This window comes from Erigeron canadensis, chromosome 5, assembly GCF_010389155.1.
Source record: "Erigeron canadensis isolate Cc75 chromosome 5, C_canadensis_v1, whole genome shotgun sequence".
NCBI lineage: Eukaryota > Viridiplantae > Streptophyta > Magnoliopsida > Asterales > Asteraceae > Erigeron > Erigeron canadensis.
The window spans coordinates 4,232,106-4,253,121 of NC_057765.1; the positions used below are offsets into that span (position 1 = coordinate 4,232,106).

The 21,016-nt window shown below is 33.9% G+C and overlaps 2 protein-coding genes across 3 annotated transcripts; both read left to right on the plus strand.

Moving 5' to 3' along the window:
• Positions 1–780: 780 nt before the first annotated feature.
• Positions 781–6,323, plus strand: LOC122602426. The gene is made up of 11 exons (XM_043775108.1): positions 781–1,050; positions 1,973–2,016; positions 2,160–2,240; positions 2,502–2,609; positions 2,920–3,011; positions 3,124–3,198; positions 3,272–3,341; positions 3,913–4,014; positions 4,606–4,714; positions 5,096–5,158; positions 5,991–6,323. Exons 1-11 carry the CDS (start codon positions 846–848, stop codon positions 6,083–6,085), a joined length of 1,044 nt encoding a protein of 347 aa, XP_043631043.1. The 5' UTR covers positions 781–845; the 3' UTR covers positions 6,086–6,323.
• A 4,863-nt stretch (positions 6,324–11,186) lies between these two features.
• On the plus strand, positions 11,187–20,593 carry LOC122600287 (solanesyl diphosphate synthase 3, chloroplastic/mitochondrial). Of its 2 annotated transcripts, none has more exons than XM_043772989.1 (12): positions 11,187–11,511; positions 13,071–13,160; positions 13,426–13,506; positions 13,594–13,665; positions 14,840–14,971; positions 15,940–16,026; positions 16,593–16,664; positions 16,738–16,823; positions 17,600–17,732; positions 17,993–18,082; positions 19,376–19,474; positions 20,141–20,593. In XM_043772989.1, the coding sequence occupies exons 1-12, from the start codon at positions 11,359–11,361 to the stop codon at positions 20,318–20,320; spliced, it is 1,275 nt and encodes a 424-aa protein (XP_043628924.1). In that variant the 5' UTR covers positions 11,187–11,358; the 3' UTR covers positions 20,321–20,593. The 2 variants fall into 2 exon arrangements, with proteins under 2 accessions (XP_043628924.1, XP_043628926.1); XM_043772991.1 differs by having other exon boundaries at positions 11,496–11,511; positions 13,068–13,160.
• The last annotated feature ends 423 nt before the right edge of the window (positions 20,594–21,016 follow it).

Here is a 21,016-nt window from a genome sequence, read left to right on the forward strand (position 1 = left end):
TTTCTTCAAAAATAAAAATAACAAATTGTTAGTGGAGTTGTTAGGGAGTTGTTATGTTTTAAACAATTTATAAGTCCGTCCATCTAATCGTTAATATGCAATATTTGTTAACTATATTTTTATAACTATCATTGAACAAATTATTTTTTAAGCTATGTGTTATGCTTTTGTAACACCCTGGTCTCTGAAAATAGAGATCATGAGTTTGATCCTCAAACCATGCAAAGGTTGGAGTGTCTTTTCTACCAGTTTGGTAGAAACTGGAAGCAACCTCTCTACTTAGATAGGGATAAGGTCTGCCTACATCTTAACCTTTCCCATACACCGTCGAGGTATTGAGACTCAAAACCTGTGAAAAACGGCACTGAGCAGTTTTTTTTTCTTTCTTATGCTTTTATAATATACGTGTTATTGTGTATGTATTACCAACCTAGAAGACACTGTAAATGTAACGTTATTACATCCCGGGGCAACGCCCGGGACATAACAACTAGTTTTATATGATATACATAAAGTAGCTCTTTTTGAAAATGTTAATTATTGGGTTAAAAATGGTTAGAGAAATTCTTTTGTTATGAGGTTCAGATTAGTAACGATTAGTGTAGAAAAATATATCGTGAGCATCCTAATAATGCATTTTAAAAATGAAAATATATACAATCATTTAGAACGAGATGATGCTTTTGAAGTTGTGAACCTAGAAGGATAAACTCAAATTGAATACTGTAAATTGGAGATAGAGATGCTTTTGAAGTTTTTAATAATATATAAGGACAAGAGTGACACATAGTAGTCACTTGTTACTATAAAAGCCAGCACGTGTTATCGAAGACCAGACAACAACAATGGCGATGGCAGCTCAGCTACGTTTCCTTCCAAACTATCACCACCTTTTTACTTCATCATCATCAAAATCCTTATGGCGTTCTTCTTCTCAACCAAAGTCAACTATCATTATCAAGAGTCAAAGTCAAAGTCAACAAGCTTCTTCTTCTTCTTCATCCAAAAAGACGCGACGCCCACAAAACGTTGATGGAGAATTCTTTGTTGGTTTGTATTCTTATTTATTTTATTACTATTATTATAGTTTCTTATACTTTATACAAATGTTAATTTAATTCTAGTTGTGGTTAGAATATTCATTCTTTTGAATAAATCTGAAAGTGATGGTAACTCCGTGTGCTAAGATGGCGTTTAATTTGTGTTGCGAACAATTATGAAAATAATTTATAATTAAACTAGACGTTGTGTACCAAGAAAAATGTAAAAAAGAAAACAAAACCAAACACGTTACTCACTCTCGGGAGCAAGCCGGCCCAACACCAGTGGTGACACACCGGGGTTTGGCGTACCCGTGTCTTTGCACGCCGGGGGCATTAGCCCCGTTGGAGATAGTCTTACGTAGCATTAACATGACAGTTTTAACAAACCATAAGGTATGTGATTTATTAACAGCAAATGAAGCCAGTACAAGCATTCTTGGTTTTTCCTATAGATCTTGGGTTTTTTTTTTTGAAATACAGAGCGGATAAATGGCTAACACCCCAACTTTGGTGCGCCCATGCCGAGTTCAAATCCTGGCAATGCCATAAAGGGTTTGCTCTTCCATGTGTAGATAGGTATAACATTGCTAAGGCCTCCTTACCACATTTGGATGTGGCAAGCTAGATTTGAACCCATGATCCCCTAGGAAGAACCACAAAGTAGAACACTCCCTAACCACTAGGCTATCACCATAATGGCTATAGATCTTGGGTTACGTGCAGGGTTTCACCATTGTATGGTTAAGTGTCCCCTAATGTCAAATACCCCCCCAAAAAATGATTTATTAACAATGATACCCCATCCAGAAACATATTGGAACATAGTAACATGATTAGTTTTACTACGATGTGAAAGGTACGTATTTGCTTAGCGGCTAGCAAGACAGGTAACTCGTGTAATATTATCTGCCTCTATTTTTCATTTGCAGATCATACGTGCATTGACTGTGATACCTGTCGTTGGATGGCTCCGGTAATTACATAAACCTTACTTGAGAACAATCAACTACTGCCATTTGTTTTTGCTTTTTTTCTTTTTTCAATGTTTGAAGTGATGATAGATGCTGAACTTTATTTTGAGGTTGATGATTACTGAATACTGATATGATATTCCAGGAAGTCTTCACCCGTGTTGATGGCATGTCTGCTGTTTCAAAGCAGCCCAGTTGTCAAAATGAACGTCTTAAGGCTCTTCAGGTATTGTGTAATGTGTCCTATGGTACTTTCTATGTCATATATAGATATACACTATCATTAAGTGTATTTATCAATACATGACTATTTTCTGGAATCAATGGACCTTTTACACTGTGGTTTCCATAATAACACTTGGTGAGGATGTAAGTGTTGTTAGATCAGATCAAGCCGTGCTTATGAAATTACATATACCCTGCAATTTTGGGGATTTGGGTATCTGCATTGATTTGTAACAAATATTATTTCTTGTTCTAATTGTAGGCACTACTGTCATGTCCAACGAACTCAATTAGTACGGAGAAACCTACTCGTGATATCCTAGAAGTTCAAAAGACATTTCCGATTCCCATTGATACAGAAAGAATTCCGGTAATATTTTTCTAACCTACTACCAGTTTATAAATGTACTTCTGTTGAATTGCTTAAACATTTTTTGGATATCAGATCCCTTGAATTTTATTTTTGCACTTGGATAAAAACTACCTTTATGGATAATTGATATATGCAGTAAATGGGCGTGTGAATTAGAGAAGCCACCATAAATATGACATGTCACTTTAATAGGCATCTAATACCAGAGATCGCACTTTCTGTTCAATATTGAAATAGTTAAATTCTTATGTATCTATATGATAACCTTTTTGTGTTGCAATGGTCACCTGAAACTGCTTATCTTCAGGGGGTGTATCATTGTGGTTATCACTCTGATAAATCGTATGGAGCAGCATCCTATTTGATTGTTCATCCTGAAGGGAATATTCTTATTGACAGGTTATCCAACTATTCAAAATCATAGAATGCCTGCCAAACAAGCACATAATGATTATGATAATAACACACAACGTTTCTCAAAGTGTTTTGTTTTCTCATAATTTTTTTGCAGTCCTAAATATACTGAAAGGTTGGCTGGCAACATTGAGAAGATGGGTGGAGTTCGAATCATGTTTCTCACTCACAAGTATGATAATGAGTTTTGAGTGTTGGTCGTTTAATTCCCAGATATCTGATACTATTGACTTCTTTTAAATTAGGGATGATGTGGCAGATCATGAGAAGTGGTCAAAGCGGTTTAGCTGTGTCAGAGTTCTCCACTCTACAGAGGTATGATGGCAAATAATCCGCCGTTCTTTTTTTTGCTGATATTTCATGTCAACGTTTTACTATACTTTCCAATGTCATTGATTTTTGTAAAGATAATATAGTTTCAGTTTTATTTAACTCTGCTGGTTTGGTTTTGCTTATAATAATCACTGATTTTTGTTATTGATTCATTTGTGAGCTTCCTATGTATCATCAGCTGCTTTTTTTTTAATCGGATTCATTGTGGTAAACTTGTTGTGATTAAATAAGGTGGTATTGAGTCTCTGGGCTTGTTGAGTTAACTGATAAACAAATAAAAGAACTAGCATGGGTGTCTCATTGTTTTGGTCCTTTGACTTGACAAAGTTACTTTCGGGCCTATGAAGTTAGATACTCTGTAGATCGGTTCCAGCATTTTTGGGGTAAAAGAGGCAAGTGTGACATGGTTTAGCCTCGAAAAATTGTTCTATTAGTTCTGCTTTTACTATCCTTGTGTCAGGCATTTATTTTATGCCAAGTCTATTCATATAGAGAAGTCTTAATATTTCTATTCTCATTTCTGATAACAAAATTTGGGTATCCTTTTTGCCAGGTTAACGCTTCAACCAGTGATGTAGAGATGAAGCTTGAAGGAAGTGGTCCATGGAGTCTTAGAGACGATATTCAACTTATACATACACCAGGCCACACTGAAGTGAGTAGATACTTCAGATCATTTTATATATTACCAAACTGATTTTAGGGGAAGTTTTGACCATATATTTAGGATCGAGTGACTTTGGGTTATTATTTCTCCCCAACGGGTCGATTGGGCAAATCATTGGCCTCAGTTAAAAGTGAAACGGGCTGAACTTGTGAAAAGCAGCCCCAAATCCAATTAATACACCTGTTTACTTGAAGAAATAGATTGATGTTGTAACATTATTGTTTTGTAATCATGTTTTTATCACTAGCCATTTATTTCAGATCACTCTACCCGAACCAACCGGTTTGACCCTTGCCAAAATTACCCATTTTGACCTTAAGCCTGTTTTGACACACCAATCCGACCCAATTATTATTTCCACATCAAATAAGTGTATAATGCATATGCTTATGATAATATTTTGTCTTCCAAACTTTTAAACAACCAAATTCTTATGTTGCTGATATTTCTAATGATCTTGCCGTTGATAGATAACTTCTAAAGCTGATAGTGCAAATAAGTTATCAGTTTTCTGCCAAATAAGTTGCAAGTTTGTCTTTATAACCAAATGATGCTATATATGGATTGTGGAAATGTCAGGGGTCAGTCTGCTTGTATTACAAGCCTTTAAAGGTCCTTTTCACGGGAGATCATTTGGCAATGGTGGATTCAGAGCTATGCTTATCTGAGATATACAACTTTTATTCAGGTACATGCATTTAATTCAGAAAGTTTGTACAACACACTAGAAAAATGACTTCAATGTGGTTTGCAAGATTCAAGCAACTTGGGGCAGAACCATTTTTTTTAATAAAAAATTGGACATTGTTGTTCTGTAAAGAGTGGAAGGATTGTCAACTTCTAGAAGGCAATGGGAGTGGTAATACTGTTGTGTGGGTATAATAATCAAAATGTAACTTTAGTACAGGACATAATCGAGTGTTTCAATTTGGTTAATGCATGAAGAGTTCCTCGAGATGCATTGGCGGTGCAGATTGATAATGATACGCCTTCATATCGCCAATTATGAGATTCTCTGATTTATTCCCTTAAATTTCTCATAATTATTGATTTTATTTTCAATATGCAGTGCCTATACAGTTGGATAGCGTGGCTATGTTGCTTGATCTGGAGTTCGAGTGGATATTACCAGGTAGACTTTTGTTTTCATTCCTTTTTGATCAAACCAAATAGGGTGCATCCAAATGGTTTTTGATTTGATTAAAAGATAACCATACCATCCAAATTACATCATAATAGTATAATACAAATTAATCTGAACCGTCGTATTAGGTTTCTCCTTTGTAGACAACAACAATACCCATTCCAGTCAAAGACGTGTATGGTTTCTCCTTTGTATATGGAACCAAATACAAAACATCAATGATAGTAAATTTAAGTTTTATGGTATGTATATACATTGATATTAATGACAACAGGCTAACTCATCATGGAATACTTTACTCTTTGACATATATGAAGTTATGAACAATAAATATAACATTTGGTTTATCGGGACTATTTGATTCATATGATTGTATTGTAGCCGAACGAAACCAATCAAAAAACCAAAATAGTAAATTGATTTTGTTCTAGACCAATTCAAACATTCAAACTGATTTGTCTTATCCATATTGTCTGATGGGACAATTCGGTTATATCAAGTAGTGAAGACCCTGCTAATTATTGATACATAATCTTTCAAAAACAGGAAAAGTAAATGTGTTTAACAATCTTTTTTTTCCCTTCGGTTTTATCGATATTATGTGTAGTAGTAGGTAAGCCATGTTTATGTTTTCAGTCAAATATCATATGGACACGCAATTTATGTAGATTATATTGCAAAAATAGGAAACAGAAACTGTAGTGTAAATTTTAAGACAAGTTTTAGCTTCTGAATGAACTGAAATGATTATGTAATAGTGAATTTAATATTTTTGGTAGTTTATTGGAAGAAAAAATCATGGGTTGTTCATCCTCTGTAGGCCATGGACGAAGAGTTGCATTCAAGGATATTGAAGAGAAAAACGCCAGCCTAAAAGCTTTCTTGATTGCTAAAAAGCATGCACACATGATTTAGTCGGATCCTATACCAGAAGTTGCTACATGCTTTTGAACAAAAGCGAAGTGAGATGCATATCAAGTCGTACATAGATGATAGAACTTTAAGCTTCTAGTCCGAATGTATACCGTATACTTGGAATGTTTCTGTATAATTATGCCTGAGACCTATATGTATACTATGTAGAGCTTTGAGCTTAACTGAGATATATGAAGAGAACACTAATATTAATATCAGTGGTTAATACTTCCGATAAGTGATAAGTTTGTTTAGTGTTGTTTTTTTGTTTGGCTTTTTATGTTTTTGGGTTTCTTGAAGCCTAAGAACCAGAAAGGTTCGGGAAACAAGGTTTCGGGTGCTTAAAAATCGACTGTTTCTGAGGGTCAGGGACCTTATTACATTTATTTCTTCAGTCTTAGAAGTGTATCACAGAGAATTTTGTAAAACCAACTCTTGCCTTTTATTTTGTTCCATTCTGGATTTTATAAAATTACACTTTCTGGTTCTTTATCCAAGTACCTTGACTTGTTTTTTGTTTTTTCTTTATTTCTTATGTTTACATTTTAGAATTTTCATAAGCTTTTAATCTCATAGTCTTATACTAGAATCTTAAATACTGATATGAAGTATGATGATATTTACAACTTTTATGGTTACCCAATAACATAATGTTAGAAAACCATATCAGTATGTTCCTTTTATTTTGCTTCCAATAGTTCGATATATCCAGAAAAATTGTCAGCCTATGAATGTGGTGGTCTCCTACATCGGCCTATGAATGTGGTGGTCTCTTACATCTGACCTTTACATGAGGTAAGGATCAAATCTTTGACTTCTGTCTTCAGAGACAAAGTTGTTAACCATTTATTCTAACCATACTAATTAAAGAAAATATAAAATATATAAACCTAAAACGAGACATAAATGAAAATAGAAGAAAAAAAAGAAAGAGTCATGTAATAATCATTATGTTAGTTCCAAATTCTGTAACATCTTGTTGACCATCTTGTTGAAGGACGTGATGTATATATTTTTTTATATTTTTGAAGGCTAAGAAACTCGAAAAATAACGTTAACTACTAAAATAAAAGAGAAGATTCCAATGAAACGCCAAAAGAACGACATCTTGTGAACTAAACTGAACACCTGTTGCACCAGAGACCTAACCGACATTTGATTTATTCAAACTTCTGCATAAATTGTGAGTATCCAATCCACTTGGTACCCTTTTGTTTATCACTCTTTTGTTTTACACTCGTCCTTTAAAACATGGTGTAGAAAAATACTTATATTTTTCAATACTAGATGTATTCCAAATTTTGACATCAATATTGAGTCCACTTATTTAACTGAGAAATGAAGAACGCACCTTGAATTGTCTATAATATCTCCAAATGTTTTCAAAATCAGACTAGAGGTTTGTTAAAGAGCCAACATAATCAAACCATGTAGAACTGAACTTTGTAGCATGATTTTCTTGTTTTCAGCTTTGCTATATCATTCTCTACACTGACATCAGTAACTTCATTAACAAGATGTTCTTACTTGTGCACTGTGATGCATATCTTTTGGTCGTACAATTTGGCTATTATGAATACACACTAAACTAATTTGTTTAAATGGTATACTCTATTGCAAGTTTGGTTTTGTTTGATTTCTATGTTCGCAATTTAAATTTATGAGTTAATTATATTTTGGAAAGTTGAATTACACACTTGAAATGGGTGAAATTTAAAAGAACTTCTCATATTCTAATTTTTAATATAGTTCATTTAGAAAACAAATCAAAAGTTTATTTTGAAAAATATTGAAAGGTTATGATGTAAGTTTTCATCCAATGTAAGTGTGTAAGAAGACCACCCAATTTCCCTGATTAGATTTTGTTGAGAAAAATAAATTTTAGTTGTTTGGTAGTTGACTGAACTGATACATGTCAATAGTAGTTGTCAATTTGATTTTGTAGTTTTGAAGACTATTCTTGAGTAATGATGGATTTGACCGATCAATTTAATTATATCATAAGATTAAGCCATATGAAAAAATTAAAAAGGCGATGAATAAAGATAATGATTGGATTACACATGTCGAAAAAATTAAAAAGGCGATGAATAAAGATAATGATTGGATTACACATGTCGAAATTTTGTGGTTGATCATTAGTCAAAAGATTTAAAAAGATAAATCATTTTCCTTCTTATTGTAAGGATTAGAATTACCATGTATCATTTTTCGGTTAAAATCACTAGCAAGAACGAGTTAATAATATCAATTGTTAGCGTAAATAATAATAATAATAATAATAATAGTTATTATGAACCATCATATAAATCTCATATTGTCAGTCGTCATCATAACCTTTTAGTCGAATATCATGTTGAACAACTGAAAACACGTTTTGCTATTGCGTGTAGTCTAGTAGTGAAAAGACCAGACTCGATAAACCGAAAATACAAATTTTTATTTTTTTTATATCCCACTGCGCCGCAGTGGGTCGAGAACTCCCCACTGCGCCGCAGTGGGAGGAACCAGATTTATTTCCGTGGCAATCCACTGCGTCGCAGTGGGCAAAACCACCCCCACTGCGCCGCAGTGGGCTACCTGTTCAGCAAACCAAAACCATTTTAACACTTAAACCAAATTGCAACCTTCCCATATCAACATGAACTTCATAAAACACATTCCTAAGATTTTCAAGACACATAAAGACACATTTTAAACGAATTTACATCATCAACATGTTCACAATTCATGTATACCATCAAACGGGTCATTTACCCATTTTGACACCGTTTCGACCAAATATGCAACTTCACAACTGATTGAAAACTTTACACCTGATCATAGACATAAGTTTAATAAAAGAATGACCATCAACATACAATGTACCAAGAGCCAAAAGGTATGGGACTTCTAAGCATCTACCAAAAGATCGTCATTCATCCGCAAATGACCTAATTACCTTCAAGAACTTGCTAAATCCAACTTCGAGCTCAAATCAACTCTTTTCAATCAACAATCCTAGTTCCTTCTTCCGGAACTACCTATAAAAGGGTAAACAACTAAAATATAAGCAAAAGCTTAGTGAATATACTTGCATACATTTACGGATACGAAGGATGGCAAAGTACAAGGACTTTTACATGTAACATATGGCATCGTCATGTTACATTTACATATTCACCTTGTACACTACAACACATATATGGATCCATATAAGCTAAACAATCATAACAATCACATTTATCGGGATTCTTAGGCCCCGGAGGTTCTTAGGCCTCATATCATATCAACTATCGGGATTCTTAGGTCCCGGAGGTTCTTAGGCCTCATAATCACAATGCCCTACATGGGCTCATGCCACATCAATTACCACACATGGATTTACAAGCTTCAACATGAAATGGTCAAAACCACCATGGACAAAAGGCTTCAACATGATGTGGTCAATTGATCCAACTTATACATAAAGGTATGCAAATATACTCACCTCATCCGCAAAAGGACAACAACGCTAAAACGAAAAGCACAAGCAAGCTTCAACCTATAATCATATCATAAAAGTGCATAAGCTTACATTTACAACTTGACTAGCTCAACCTAGTCATACTCAATCACTAGCCTTTCTAAACCCAAAACCCAACCCATTTGTCATTGAGTTACTTTCATTTCCAACAATCACAAAAGGTAGTTCAACCTACCATTTTCACCATCATTTCAATAACTTGGAAAAACTCATCTTTTCTCATAAACTCAAATTATCACATGAACTTATCAATTTCATAATCAAACACATCATATAACTCAATGACAACTAGGTTATCTAAAGAATTGGGAAAAATTAACCATAAATCACATTCTAGCAAAAATCCCAAATTGGTTCACTCCATGAACCCTAATTTCAAAAGAGAGATGAAAACTAAATTAGGGGAATTTAATACCTCAACAAACAATAAGTCAATGCAAGACTTAAGTTGGAAATTCTTCTTCCTTTTTTCCTCTAGAATTTCGACCATCACCACAAAACCCACAAACCCTAACTTTTCAATTCTTGAATGAAGATTGTTTGATGGTGATGATTATTATTATGATTTCTATCCTCAGATTGAAAGAATTAATCTTTGATTTTGAAAGAAATGGGAAGAAGATTGCATGGAGAAGATGGTGAAGAACAAAGTGGAAATGTGAATAATAGAATGGGAAAATGGCTGGCACTTCCTATGAGTGCCACACCCCTCATCAATTTTGATGGTACAAATACCCGCTATCCGCTAAAGTTCCAACTAAATTAACCCCATATCTAAAAACAAAATACCAGGAAATCAATTTAATATCAAAACTATGAAAAGAGGTTAATTTCTTTTACCTTAAAATCTTTGGGGTGTTACAAGTAGATATATTGATATTAATACTTTAGAGGTGTCAAGTTTGAGTCGTATTTTAAGCATATTTAAGTTTTTTCTTTTAGATATCTGGACGATAAATATTTTTCAACAATGGTTTATATTGAGAATCTATCATGCTATATAAATAATAAATTCAATTTAATAAAGGATAGTAATACGTACACCATCTATTGCAAATGAGTTGGTGTCTCATTGGTAAGATTTTATAATTAGAGAATTTAACTAGGGTTCAAATACTACTTTTTATATTTTAAGGGGTGGATTATTAGGGAATTTCGAATGTCCCGAGTTTCATTCAGACATTTACAATTCGAGCTTCGCAGACTATTCACTTAAATGTAACTGTGGTATCTTAAACACTAGATACACAATCCTAACTTTTATTCAAAAAAAGAAAACCATACACATATATTTTTAACCTTACACCATCAAACACACTTAGACAATCAAATAATGATGGTAAAATGGCCAAATAATAATAACGGGCCGACATCACTTAAAATTTAAAATGGATGAATGGGAAATTGATATAAGGTTAGGGTTACGCACGTGAGTGGCCTCCTCCAGGGTCCAGGCATGTGGTTGATCATCGCCGTCGTCGTGTCCCTCTTTTAAATCACCACTACTTCAATTATTATTATATCTAATCATAATAATAATAATAATAGTAGGCCGCCCAATTAATTTAACTAAAACTAAAAATCGCCACCGCCACCGCCATTTTCTTCTTCTTCTTCTCCAAGTTTTTACTTTTCCATCTCACCCTAAAATCTATATCTATATATTCATTATATTATAAATATAAATTTGTCGCCTTTATTTATTTATTTCAATTAAAAATAAATATATAGATATAGATATAGATATATAAAGGATTGAGAAAGAAAGATGTTAATTAGTAGTATATACAGAGGAATGAATCGGATATCGAGAAACAGAAGTTATTATACCAGATTCTTACACTCATTTTCCACACTTCATCATCACTTACCTCATTACACGACGATAACCACCACTCGATTTAGCTCCGCATCTCAAGAGGTAAAACCTTTCGCTTCCCCTATATACATATATATATATATATATATATATGTATATGTATATATTATACGTAATGATAACTGATAAAATGCGATATTTATTGTCAGTTATCACATATTATTATGTTTATATTTGTGCGTTTATAGAATTATGTATGAATGAATTTACATACATATATATATATATATATATATATATATATATATATTTGTATGTACATATATATATATATATTATGTATGTATTTATACACGTATTGCTTTGTTTAGTTGATAGTAGTACATAACTACATAAGTGATAACAAGCACTATATAAAAAAGAAAAATTGTGTATATGATTTTATGAGGAATGAATATTTTAGAAAAATTAGGTCGGTTGTTGATAAGCGATTACGATCAAGCAACTGTAATTACTCCCTATATAGTGCTATATGTTTTTTATAGGTGTTCTATTGATTTAGGTTGCGAAGTTCCTTTAGTTTGCTCTTACGGAAGGTAGTATTAGGTAATTTTACTGCACTGTTATTTTATTGCTACGTGTAGAAGTTTTCCAATTTTCTAGGAAGTCAAGTAGGATTTTTTACCGGATTTAGTAGGTAGTAGGTTTGAGTGTTTGGCGGGTAGTAAATGTACGGATCATATGCCACTAGATATATTTAAGTGACATGACTTACTTCTTTTTTCTTCTTTTAGCTATGTAAATTACCACACAAAAAGTGTATTGATTTACATTTTTGTGTTTAGGTTAACTACTTGTATTGAGACTAGCTGTTAGTAATTATATAACATGCTGTTTATAGGATTGATTTTTAGTGACGAAGATTATTTTGTTTCATAATCATCGAGGGGCATATGGAAATTTAAAAGGATTGAATAATAATAGCTAGCCCTGATGCCCACCTTTATGAAGATAGCCTGCCAAAGAAAATCAAAAGTAAGGAAAAATACAATAGGAGTACATTCGATGTCTAGATAGGTTATTAAGTGCCAACCGTGTGATCAAGCTGAACATTGTTTGTTATGTTTTTGTAAATGAATGTATTATAGTAAACCACAGCCGACGGGGGAATACTTTGATGTATATAGATCACCATGGGCAAGGATACCATGGAAATATATTGCTCTTTCAAGGTCGGTTCCCAGTGGTGTTTGATGGTTGGGGTTAATTTATATTAGCAAACTGATATACCTTTATGTGGTTAGCATGCCAAAAATAAGAAAAAGTAATTTATAAAACGAAAGGGGGACTACAATAGGAGCACAATATGTAGCAACTGTAGCTGTAGCATGACAGATTCTATGTTTGTTCTGTTATAACAAGTCATTTGTAGTTTTGTACTATATCATTAGTCATTGTTGTAATTTTGTTACATGGCATATTCTATGTCTGTTCTGTTATAACAAATCATTTGTACTATATCATCGTTCAATTCTGTACTTTTGCTATGAATCGTACTATTTTTTGTATTCGAGCATTCGTATTTTACTCTTAGTTGATTTCTGTGCTAGATCTGTGTTGGTTTTTTTGTTTAATCTTGATATTGTTTTTGGTAATAGTAGGTTTTGGGTTGCAGAGTAAACTATCCATTGATTTCACGCCCCTTTAGTTCTGGTGGGACACAACCCCAGTATGAAGGATCTTCCGTTGACGTAAGTTCAATTTTAGATATTATTTTTCTTCCCCTTTGCCCACCCTTTATAATTTTCTTTTTGACATTGTTGTTTCTGTTGTTTTATTTATTTATTAATTTTTTTAAGATGGTAAGTCTCTACTTGCTATAATTAGTGCATGTATCCTTGATTGTTCTTTTTTTTGTTTGATGATACGATTCTTCACTTTGCATCTTTTTTTTCCGTCTGCCAGAGATATGTGAATATTTTCATTCTTTAACTTTCTTTTTTAAATCTGATTCAGGATCCAGTGGACCCATTTTCTCTCGTTGCCGATGAACTATCGATTGTTGCTAATAGGTTGCGATCAATGGTTGTTGCAGAGGTATGACTATAAGAACCACTTATTTTGTCATTCTGGTAATGCCTTTGGAGGTGAGTCGGTAATGCACCTTAAACATGTGTCTTGCAGGTGCCAAAGCTTGCCTCTGCAGCCGAGTATTTCTTTAAGATGGGTGTTGAAGGGAAGAGGTTTCGCCCCACTGTTAGTTCACTTCTCCCATTATCTTTTATGCCTATATTTAAAAAAAAAGCTATAATATGGGGGGGGGGGGAGCAAAACATCAACTCTCTGCTTAGCATGACAATGAAGCCCTTTTTTTTATTTCCCATTCCCTAGACAAATCACTATGAACATCTTCTGTCTGTTGAGTGTTATGCTCTGTTTTAGCATATGGTCATGTTACATTATTTGTTAACTGTATTGCCTTTTACGCTTGAATATTCTATATATTTGAAGTAGGAAGTGAGATAGGGTATAGGTGGCAAAATGCATGAGTCAGGGCTTGGTAAATGCACAAAATTGGCTTGTGTCAAAATCGTGATTTTTTATGTTGGTCAGGTCGGTTTGGGTTGACACGGAGGCATGTTTGCAAATATCGACCCGATATATCGGATATCGGCCTTCGACTAATACGAAATATGGGTTATTGAAATTATCGTTTTGGTCAAATGTCGGTCAATATCGGTAAAAAAAAGTTGACTAAAAAAAAAAAACGGGTTAAAACCAAAAATAGGGTTTTTGACTTTAAGATTAAAAGGTATGTAAAATTTGTTTCGTAACATGGAAGGTATGTAAACTTATGTCAAATTGTATATATTGTTAGTATATATATTTATTTTAGATAAATTCCTTTACAAATTAGGGCATCCGATATATCCCCGATATATCTGATATTTCATATCGGGGGTCGGCCGATACGATACCGAAAGCGATATTTACAACCTTGCACGGAGGACTTTTGGAGAAAAACTGAAGTTATTTCTCTCGGTAAAAATGTTTACCAAACCTACTTATTCATAAGAGAAGTTCTATCACTTCAATCATACGAACATGCTCTTGGCGACGGGCGATCCGTGTGACCCCTTGTAATCTACGTTTTTGGATTTACATCTTAAAAGTATCGCTTAAAACAAACCGACTCGTTCATTAGCGAAGGGGTCAAAATCACAACTTCTAGATTGACCTTTGAGGCGTACCTGAAAGTCCTCGATTTATATTATCATGTTCTAATAGGAATTTTGGTTTTGTAGACTTTCCATTACTTATCAGAAATGAGATCTTTTTTTTTTTTGCTACAGTTCTGCATTGTGTTTGCTTTGGCAACTGGCATGTGTCATGCTGTGCCCAAGTAGTGATATAATTTTTTCATTTGCAGGTTATTCTATTAATGGCGACTGCTTTAAACGTTCAAATCTCTAAACCGGTGTCAGAAGGGGTTGTTGATATGTTTTCAACAGAGTTGCGCATGAGACAACAAGCTATTGCTGAAATCACTGAGATGATCCATGTTAGGTTTCTTCGTATAATATTGTACATATGTCGTCTGTATTGGAAAAACAGTTTACCATGTTAGCATTAAAATGGTACAAATCACAGGAGTAAGAAAAGGAATTTTCAGAAGGATTGATTGCAAATTAAGTTTGAACACGAATATAGGGGCCATCAACTAGGTTAGGATTACAAAGTAGTGATCTGAGATAATGCTGCATGCGTAGTTCTCTTTTGGGTTTCTTGCATTCTATAAAAACTAAAGTTTGTTTTTTCTAAATTGACATAAGTTAGGAAACATTCATAAATTCATGAGCTATGTTCTGGAATGCGTTGCTTGTCCTGGATGGTTATTAGATCTAAGTGTATTTATTTAGATGCTGTTGCACTAGGTATTTTGTGTATGTTATGTTATGTTTGAAAATAGGATAGTTGAAACATTATTGGATAATTATCACTTGCTTGAAGGTTATTGATTGGATCCAAACAGTTATTTTTAAAGGGGCTTTAAAGATAGTTCTATGGTTGGAAGCCTACTATATTTTACTTTCTCTTTTATTTGGTCAACTATCTGAAGTATTTATGTGGTGTAGAAGCAGTCTTTCTACTTGAATTGTTGCCAAATCGGCTTCAAAAGATTTTATGATGTTGCTTTGGGAATTTTTAGAATGTAAAGTAGCTCATGAGGTTATGTATATCTCTTATATCTATCTTTAGATTAAGTTACGTACTTATGTACATGAAGTGTTCTCTACCTGATATCGACGTTTTCATGTATGAGATGCTTATATGGTCCCTTAGCTTTGCACTTGTTTATTTAAAATGCCTTCAAATTCTAGGTTAATGCTGTAACACAATGGTTTCTTTTCTTACCCTCAATGTTAATGGGCATGTAATTTTTTTCTTAGAAGGATAACTCACTGACTGGTATTGGATATCAAAGTGCTTACTCATAAATGCTATATAAATGAAATAACCTTATCTCAGGTTGCCAGCCTTCTTCATGATGATGTGCTGGATGATGCTGATACAAGACGTGGGATTGGCTCTCTTAACCTTGTAATGGGAAATAAGGTGATACTCCTGTTTTAAAAAACAATATACTTATGTATTTGGCATCTGCTTCTTCAGAGACAGGGGCCATAACAATGTTGTTTAATACAAATAAAAAAAATACCAAAGGACGTAGGTTTATTTATTTTTGAGATGGTCAGTTCCCTCTATACTCGGTGATAAATCGGGCATATTGGCAGAGGTTCTTTTCCTCCCTGCTCGTTATCTCCATAGCAGATTGTCACATATTCCGACTTTCTATGTTTTGTAACGCGATTGCCATACTTTTATGGCTAATTCTACCTGTGATTGAACCTTAAATACCCAAGTATCATAATAGGCTCATGCGTTGGTCTAACAGTTATCAAGGAGTTCTGCTATTATGTTGTCAATTCAGATTTTTTAAAAGAATATGCTATTAAAGCAGCTTTCTGTTGCTAGCAGATTATTTTCCATTGAAAATGCCCGCTGGTCTGTCCAATAAAATGAAGCAGTTTAGAACATCTAAGCAACATAAAATTTTACCTTGATGCATTAGAAATTTGATGCAATTACTTTTTTGTGTTTACCTTGTTTTCATTATGCAGATCTCAGTATTGGCTGGAGATTTCTTGCTTTCTAGAGCTTGTATGACCCTTGCTTCTTTGAAAAACACTGAGGTAGAATTCCTTCTATATTATCTTATTATGCTTGTGCGGTACCTGCCTCTTCATACTTGTTTGCTTGTTGCAGGTTGTATCCCTAATAGCAAAAGCTGTGGAACATCTTGTTACTGGAGAGACGATGCAAATGAGTACGTCTGCCGAGCAGCGTAGTAGGTATGCTACTTTCTTCGGTGGTTTCATCTGATCTGGACCATCTTGGTCCAACTTTTGCTTGTTTTTTGCGCGTTTGAAGTATCGATTTAGAGTCTTCCTGGTAGTACCTAGTACGTTGTTTACTATCTACTACATCTTCTTACAAAATAATCCTAAATATCTGTCGAATAAAATTTAATCTATCATGAAATTGTACTATTTAGGGTACAAGGAACTGTGATATGGTAAATGATGCTCTTGTAAACTCATAAAGAACTAGGGAGGTAACTAGATGTATATCGTGACCATAAACAATTCTATGGAGCATGAAGGCTATTGGCATAGTTGGTTCTTTTTGAGACACCAGTTTGTGAACAGCTCACGTTGGGTTATGTATTATCTTGATGGTTAAATGCTCTAATGGGTTAATTATATATAAAGAAAACCAGACTGAAAAGAAACAAGTCCTAGATACATCTAAACATTTTTCCAGTTTGGTTATCCTCACCTCACCTAATACTCTAATAGATTAAACTAAGAATCCTAGCCTATTATAAGTATTGATGTTGTCCCTACTAAGCTAATCCTGATTATTATATAGTATATACCACGAACATAAGAAGAATAATATAACACTTCTCCCTAATAAATTCAGGTGTATATCAATGCAGTATGGTATTCATATCATATCAATTCTATGGACTAGTCCTTGTCATTCTTAATGGAAGGTTTCCACAGTGTTAGTATTTGAGCTTGGAGACTACAGTATTTCAGTTGATTTGATCTTTTTGTTGCAGCATGGATTACTATTTGCAAAAGACATACTACAAGACTGCATCACTGATTTCAAATAGCTGCAAATCCATTGCTCTTCTTACCGGCCAAACTGCTGAGGTTGCTATGCTAGCATATGAGTATGGGAAAAATCTGGTAAGTATTAACGATTTTGTTATGATATCTTACACATAATATGCCAAACCCTGTAATGCCTTTGGTTTATTTATCCGCATTCATGTTTGTCTACTCAAACGAAGAAGCTTCAAAATTTGTGAAGGTTTTAGTAAACAGTTGTATATTTGAAGACTAATTTGAATCCATTTCCATTATGCATGAATTGTGGTACATCGTTTTTATCATGTTCCCGGACTGCCTGATATAAGTGTATTATTGACACATTTTTTTTCCTGCAGGGTCTGGCATTCCAGTTAATTGATGATGTTCTCGATTTCACAGGCACATCATCATCTCTTGGGAAGGGCTCATTATCTGACATACGCCATGTAAATCACTCACATCTCTTTGCATATATATATATATATACATATATGTATGTATTATATGTATACGAGAGATAGTGCCTGCGAGTTGCAGCGGTGAGATGGTGGAGGTGATAGGTCAAGTCATAGAGTATGATAGCCAAATACCTTAGTCGTACGGGCTCCGACTTCAGATTTAAAAATTTGTCGAAAGTATATCGAATGACATCTCTAATGGAAGAGCATGAAATTTTAAGAACAACCATACAGTTTTTATAATTTATCAATATACGATTTTTGAGATAAAATATTTTGAATGGATTAGAGGAATAAAATGATTTGAGGAGAGAGAAAAAATGAGTGATTGAGATTTGAGGAGAGACACAAAAAAATGAATGGTTGAGATTTTAAGGGTATTATAGGTATATTAGGTAGAGATGTATGTATTAGTGAATAAAGAAAATGGGTAATTTAGGTAGTTCAATTACTTAATTGGATTTAAAAAAAGGGCAAAATGCTTTATAAGATAGTATTATATATATATATATATATATATAAATAATATTTTATGTTTAAATCCTTTTGTCTTTAGCCCTTTAGCCTCTGTATGAGGCTTTTGTATGGTCAGCAAGAACCGCTGAAAAAGAATTGTCGACCAGAAGCGTTCGCATTATACATTGTGGGTAAAACTGCTGCGGAATTGCGTATATTATCGATCGTCCAGTAATTGCTTACAAGATTGATGACCCTTTTGATGTATGTCAAATCTATGTGATTTCGCATGCATGTATGGTTAAGGAGTGGAACTGGTTCTGTTAATTTCAACCCATTTACTTCAGAATGGTCGATTTGGGTTAAGTTCTATCTTCAACGGATTGGATGGGTCAAACCTTACAGGTTGGAAGTTACCCTAGCTGTTTAAATGTTCTCATTCTCCAAATTTGATCGATTCGAACAAGTTGGATACAGTTTTCACATGGAAGTTTTTTTTTTATAATTATATCTATCACAGTACTAGTAACTTAAGTAAAGAAGCAGATGAAAATTGTTGGTAGGTTAACCAACAGTTTTTGGCACCTCCGTTGTTTAACTTTGGTGCATAAGAGTCTTGAAGGCAAAAGCTTTTCTTGTTCCGTTAGTGCAGTATGCCCCTATATATGTTCACCAGTCACCACATTCTTAATCCGTACCTAGATGAACCTCTCTAATTCATGTTTTGATTATCAATTAGTGCAGTATGCCCCTATATATGTTTTTATGTTTATAAACCTACTTGTGCTGCAAATTTCGTTGACTTTCTGATAACTCATTATGTAGGGAATTGTCACTGCTCCAATATTATATGCAATGGAGGAATTCCCGGAATTACGTTCAGTTGTTGACAGGGGTTTAGACAACCCTGCGAACGTGGATCTCGTAAGTTTATGTAACAGTTAATTGCTGGCCATGTCTAGTCGCTAATGTTGTACACACTGATCCTCCAAGCCTGAATATATCCATGTATCTATGCATATTTTTCCCCATAGGGGTGACAAGATGGATGGATTGGGTAATGGATCATAAAAGGCTGTATTGCTGTGCAGAATGTATTCTTTATTTTTGTGTGTCTATTACAGACTAGTTGATGCCTTAACCATATCTTTTAACAGTAATAATAGTTTAAGCTTCAAGTAAAAATGATTTAGGAGGTGTGTTCATGGCAAGACTTTAGGTTACTTTCAGCTGGTTCAACTCTGCCACCTTTGCTCAGTTTTGACCGACTGGTTTGTGAATGGGTTAGATTGCGACTACATGCCATAATACTGGTCCATCAATTTTGCTAACAGTTTTTTTGTTGGAGATATTTTGTTTATGACAAACAAATTGGAGGTATTGATTTTGGTTCAAAAAATTCTTTTTATATTTCATCTGTTAGTTGAAAAGTTTAAATTCTGCAAATTTTGTTGGACGAGTATCTCATTTCTAGTCCGGTGCTCCGAGATTTTATGTCTATGTCTACGAAATACCCGATGATAATCCAAAAGTGAATTCTTAATTTCCGTAGTTACTAAATGGTGGTTATCTGATTATTTGATGATACAGGCTCTAGAGTATCTTGGTAAAAGTCATGGTATACAAAGAACAAGGGAACTAGCAGCGAAGCATGCCAGTCTTGCATCAGCCGCAATTGATTCCTTGCCGGAGAACAACGATGAAGATGTTCAAAGATCAAGGCGTGCACTGATAGAATTAACACACAGAGTTATCAATAGAACAAAGTGAAGAAGTAGAAGATCAAGTTGGCCCAGCTCAAAGCAGATATATAGATGTGGAAGAATTTTTTTGAATGCAGTTTTAGGCTTTACTTACGATTACCCAATAATCATTATCTGCAAGGAAATATTAAAATTAGTTATACTTGGAATGCAATTCATTTCATAATTCCATAGATTGGAATTTTTGTAGATGAGTGTGGTGTTTTACAGGGTAGTTTTATTTTCTGCTGTGATGAATTTTGAGTTTAATTGTTCTATATAGCTTTGCTTTTACCTTTTATAAGATAGCTTTTACTTCTATTTGTGCTCTGAGTTTTGCTAATTAGAAAAGAGAAACAAAATAGAAAATGAAGTATGGTGAGCAGCATCTTGCTGCGTTTGTGTCATGGTGACACGGTGGTTACTATGAAGCTTATGCAGTAGTCATTATAAGTGGCGATATCCTGGGTGGTTCTACATTGAATCAGGTTGATTACTGAAATATTTCCCCAAAAGCTAAAGGAGATTTATCAAAGCTGAAATATTAGTTCTGTTTGTTATTATTTTTTAATAGATAATGTAACACCTAATGTGGTTTTATATGGGTGTTAACTATTTGATCTAACCTTAGTTTCGTTTTGCCTGAAAGCCAAGTATTTACAGGAACTGTCGGCTTCTTTTGTTTCCATTTCTTTTGGGAGAACTCTCAAATTGTGTCAACCTC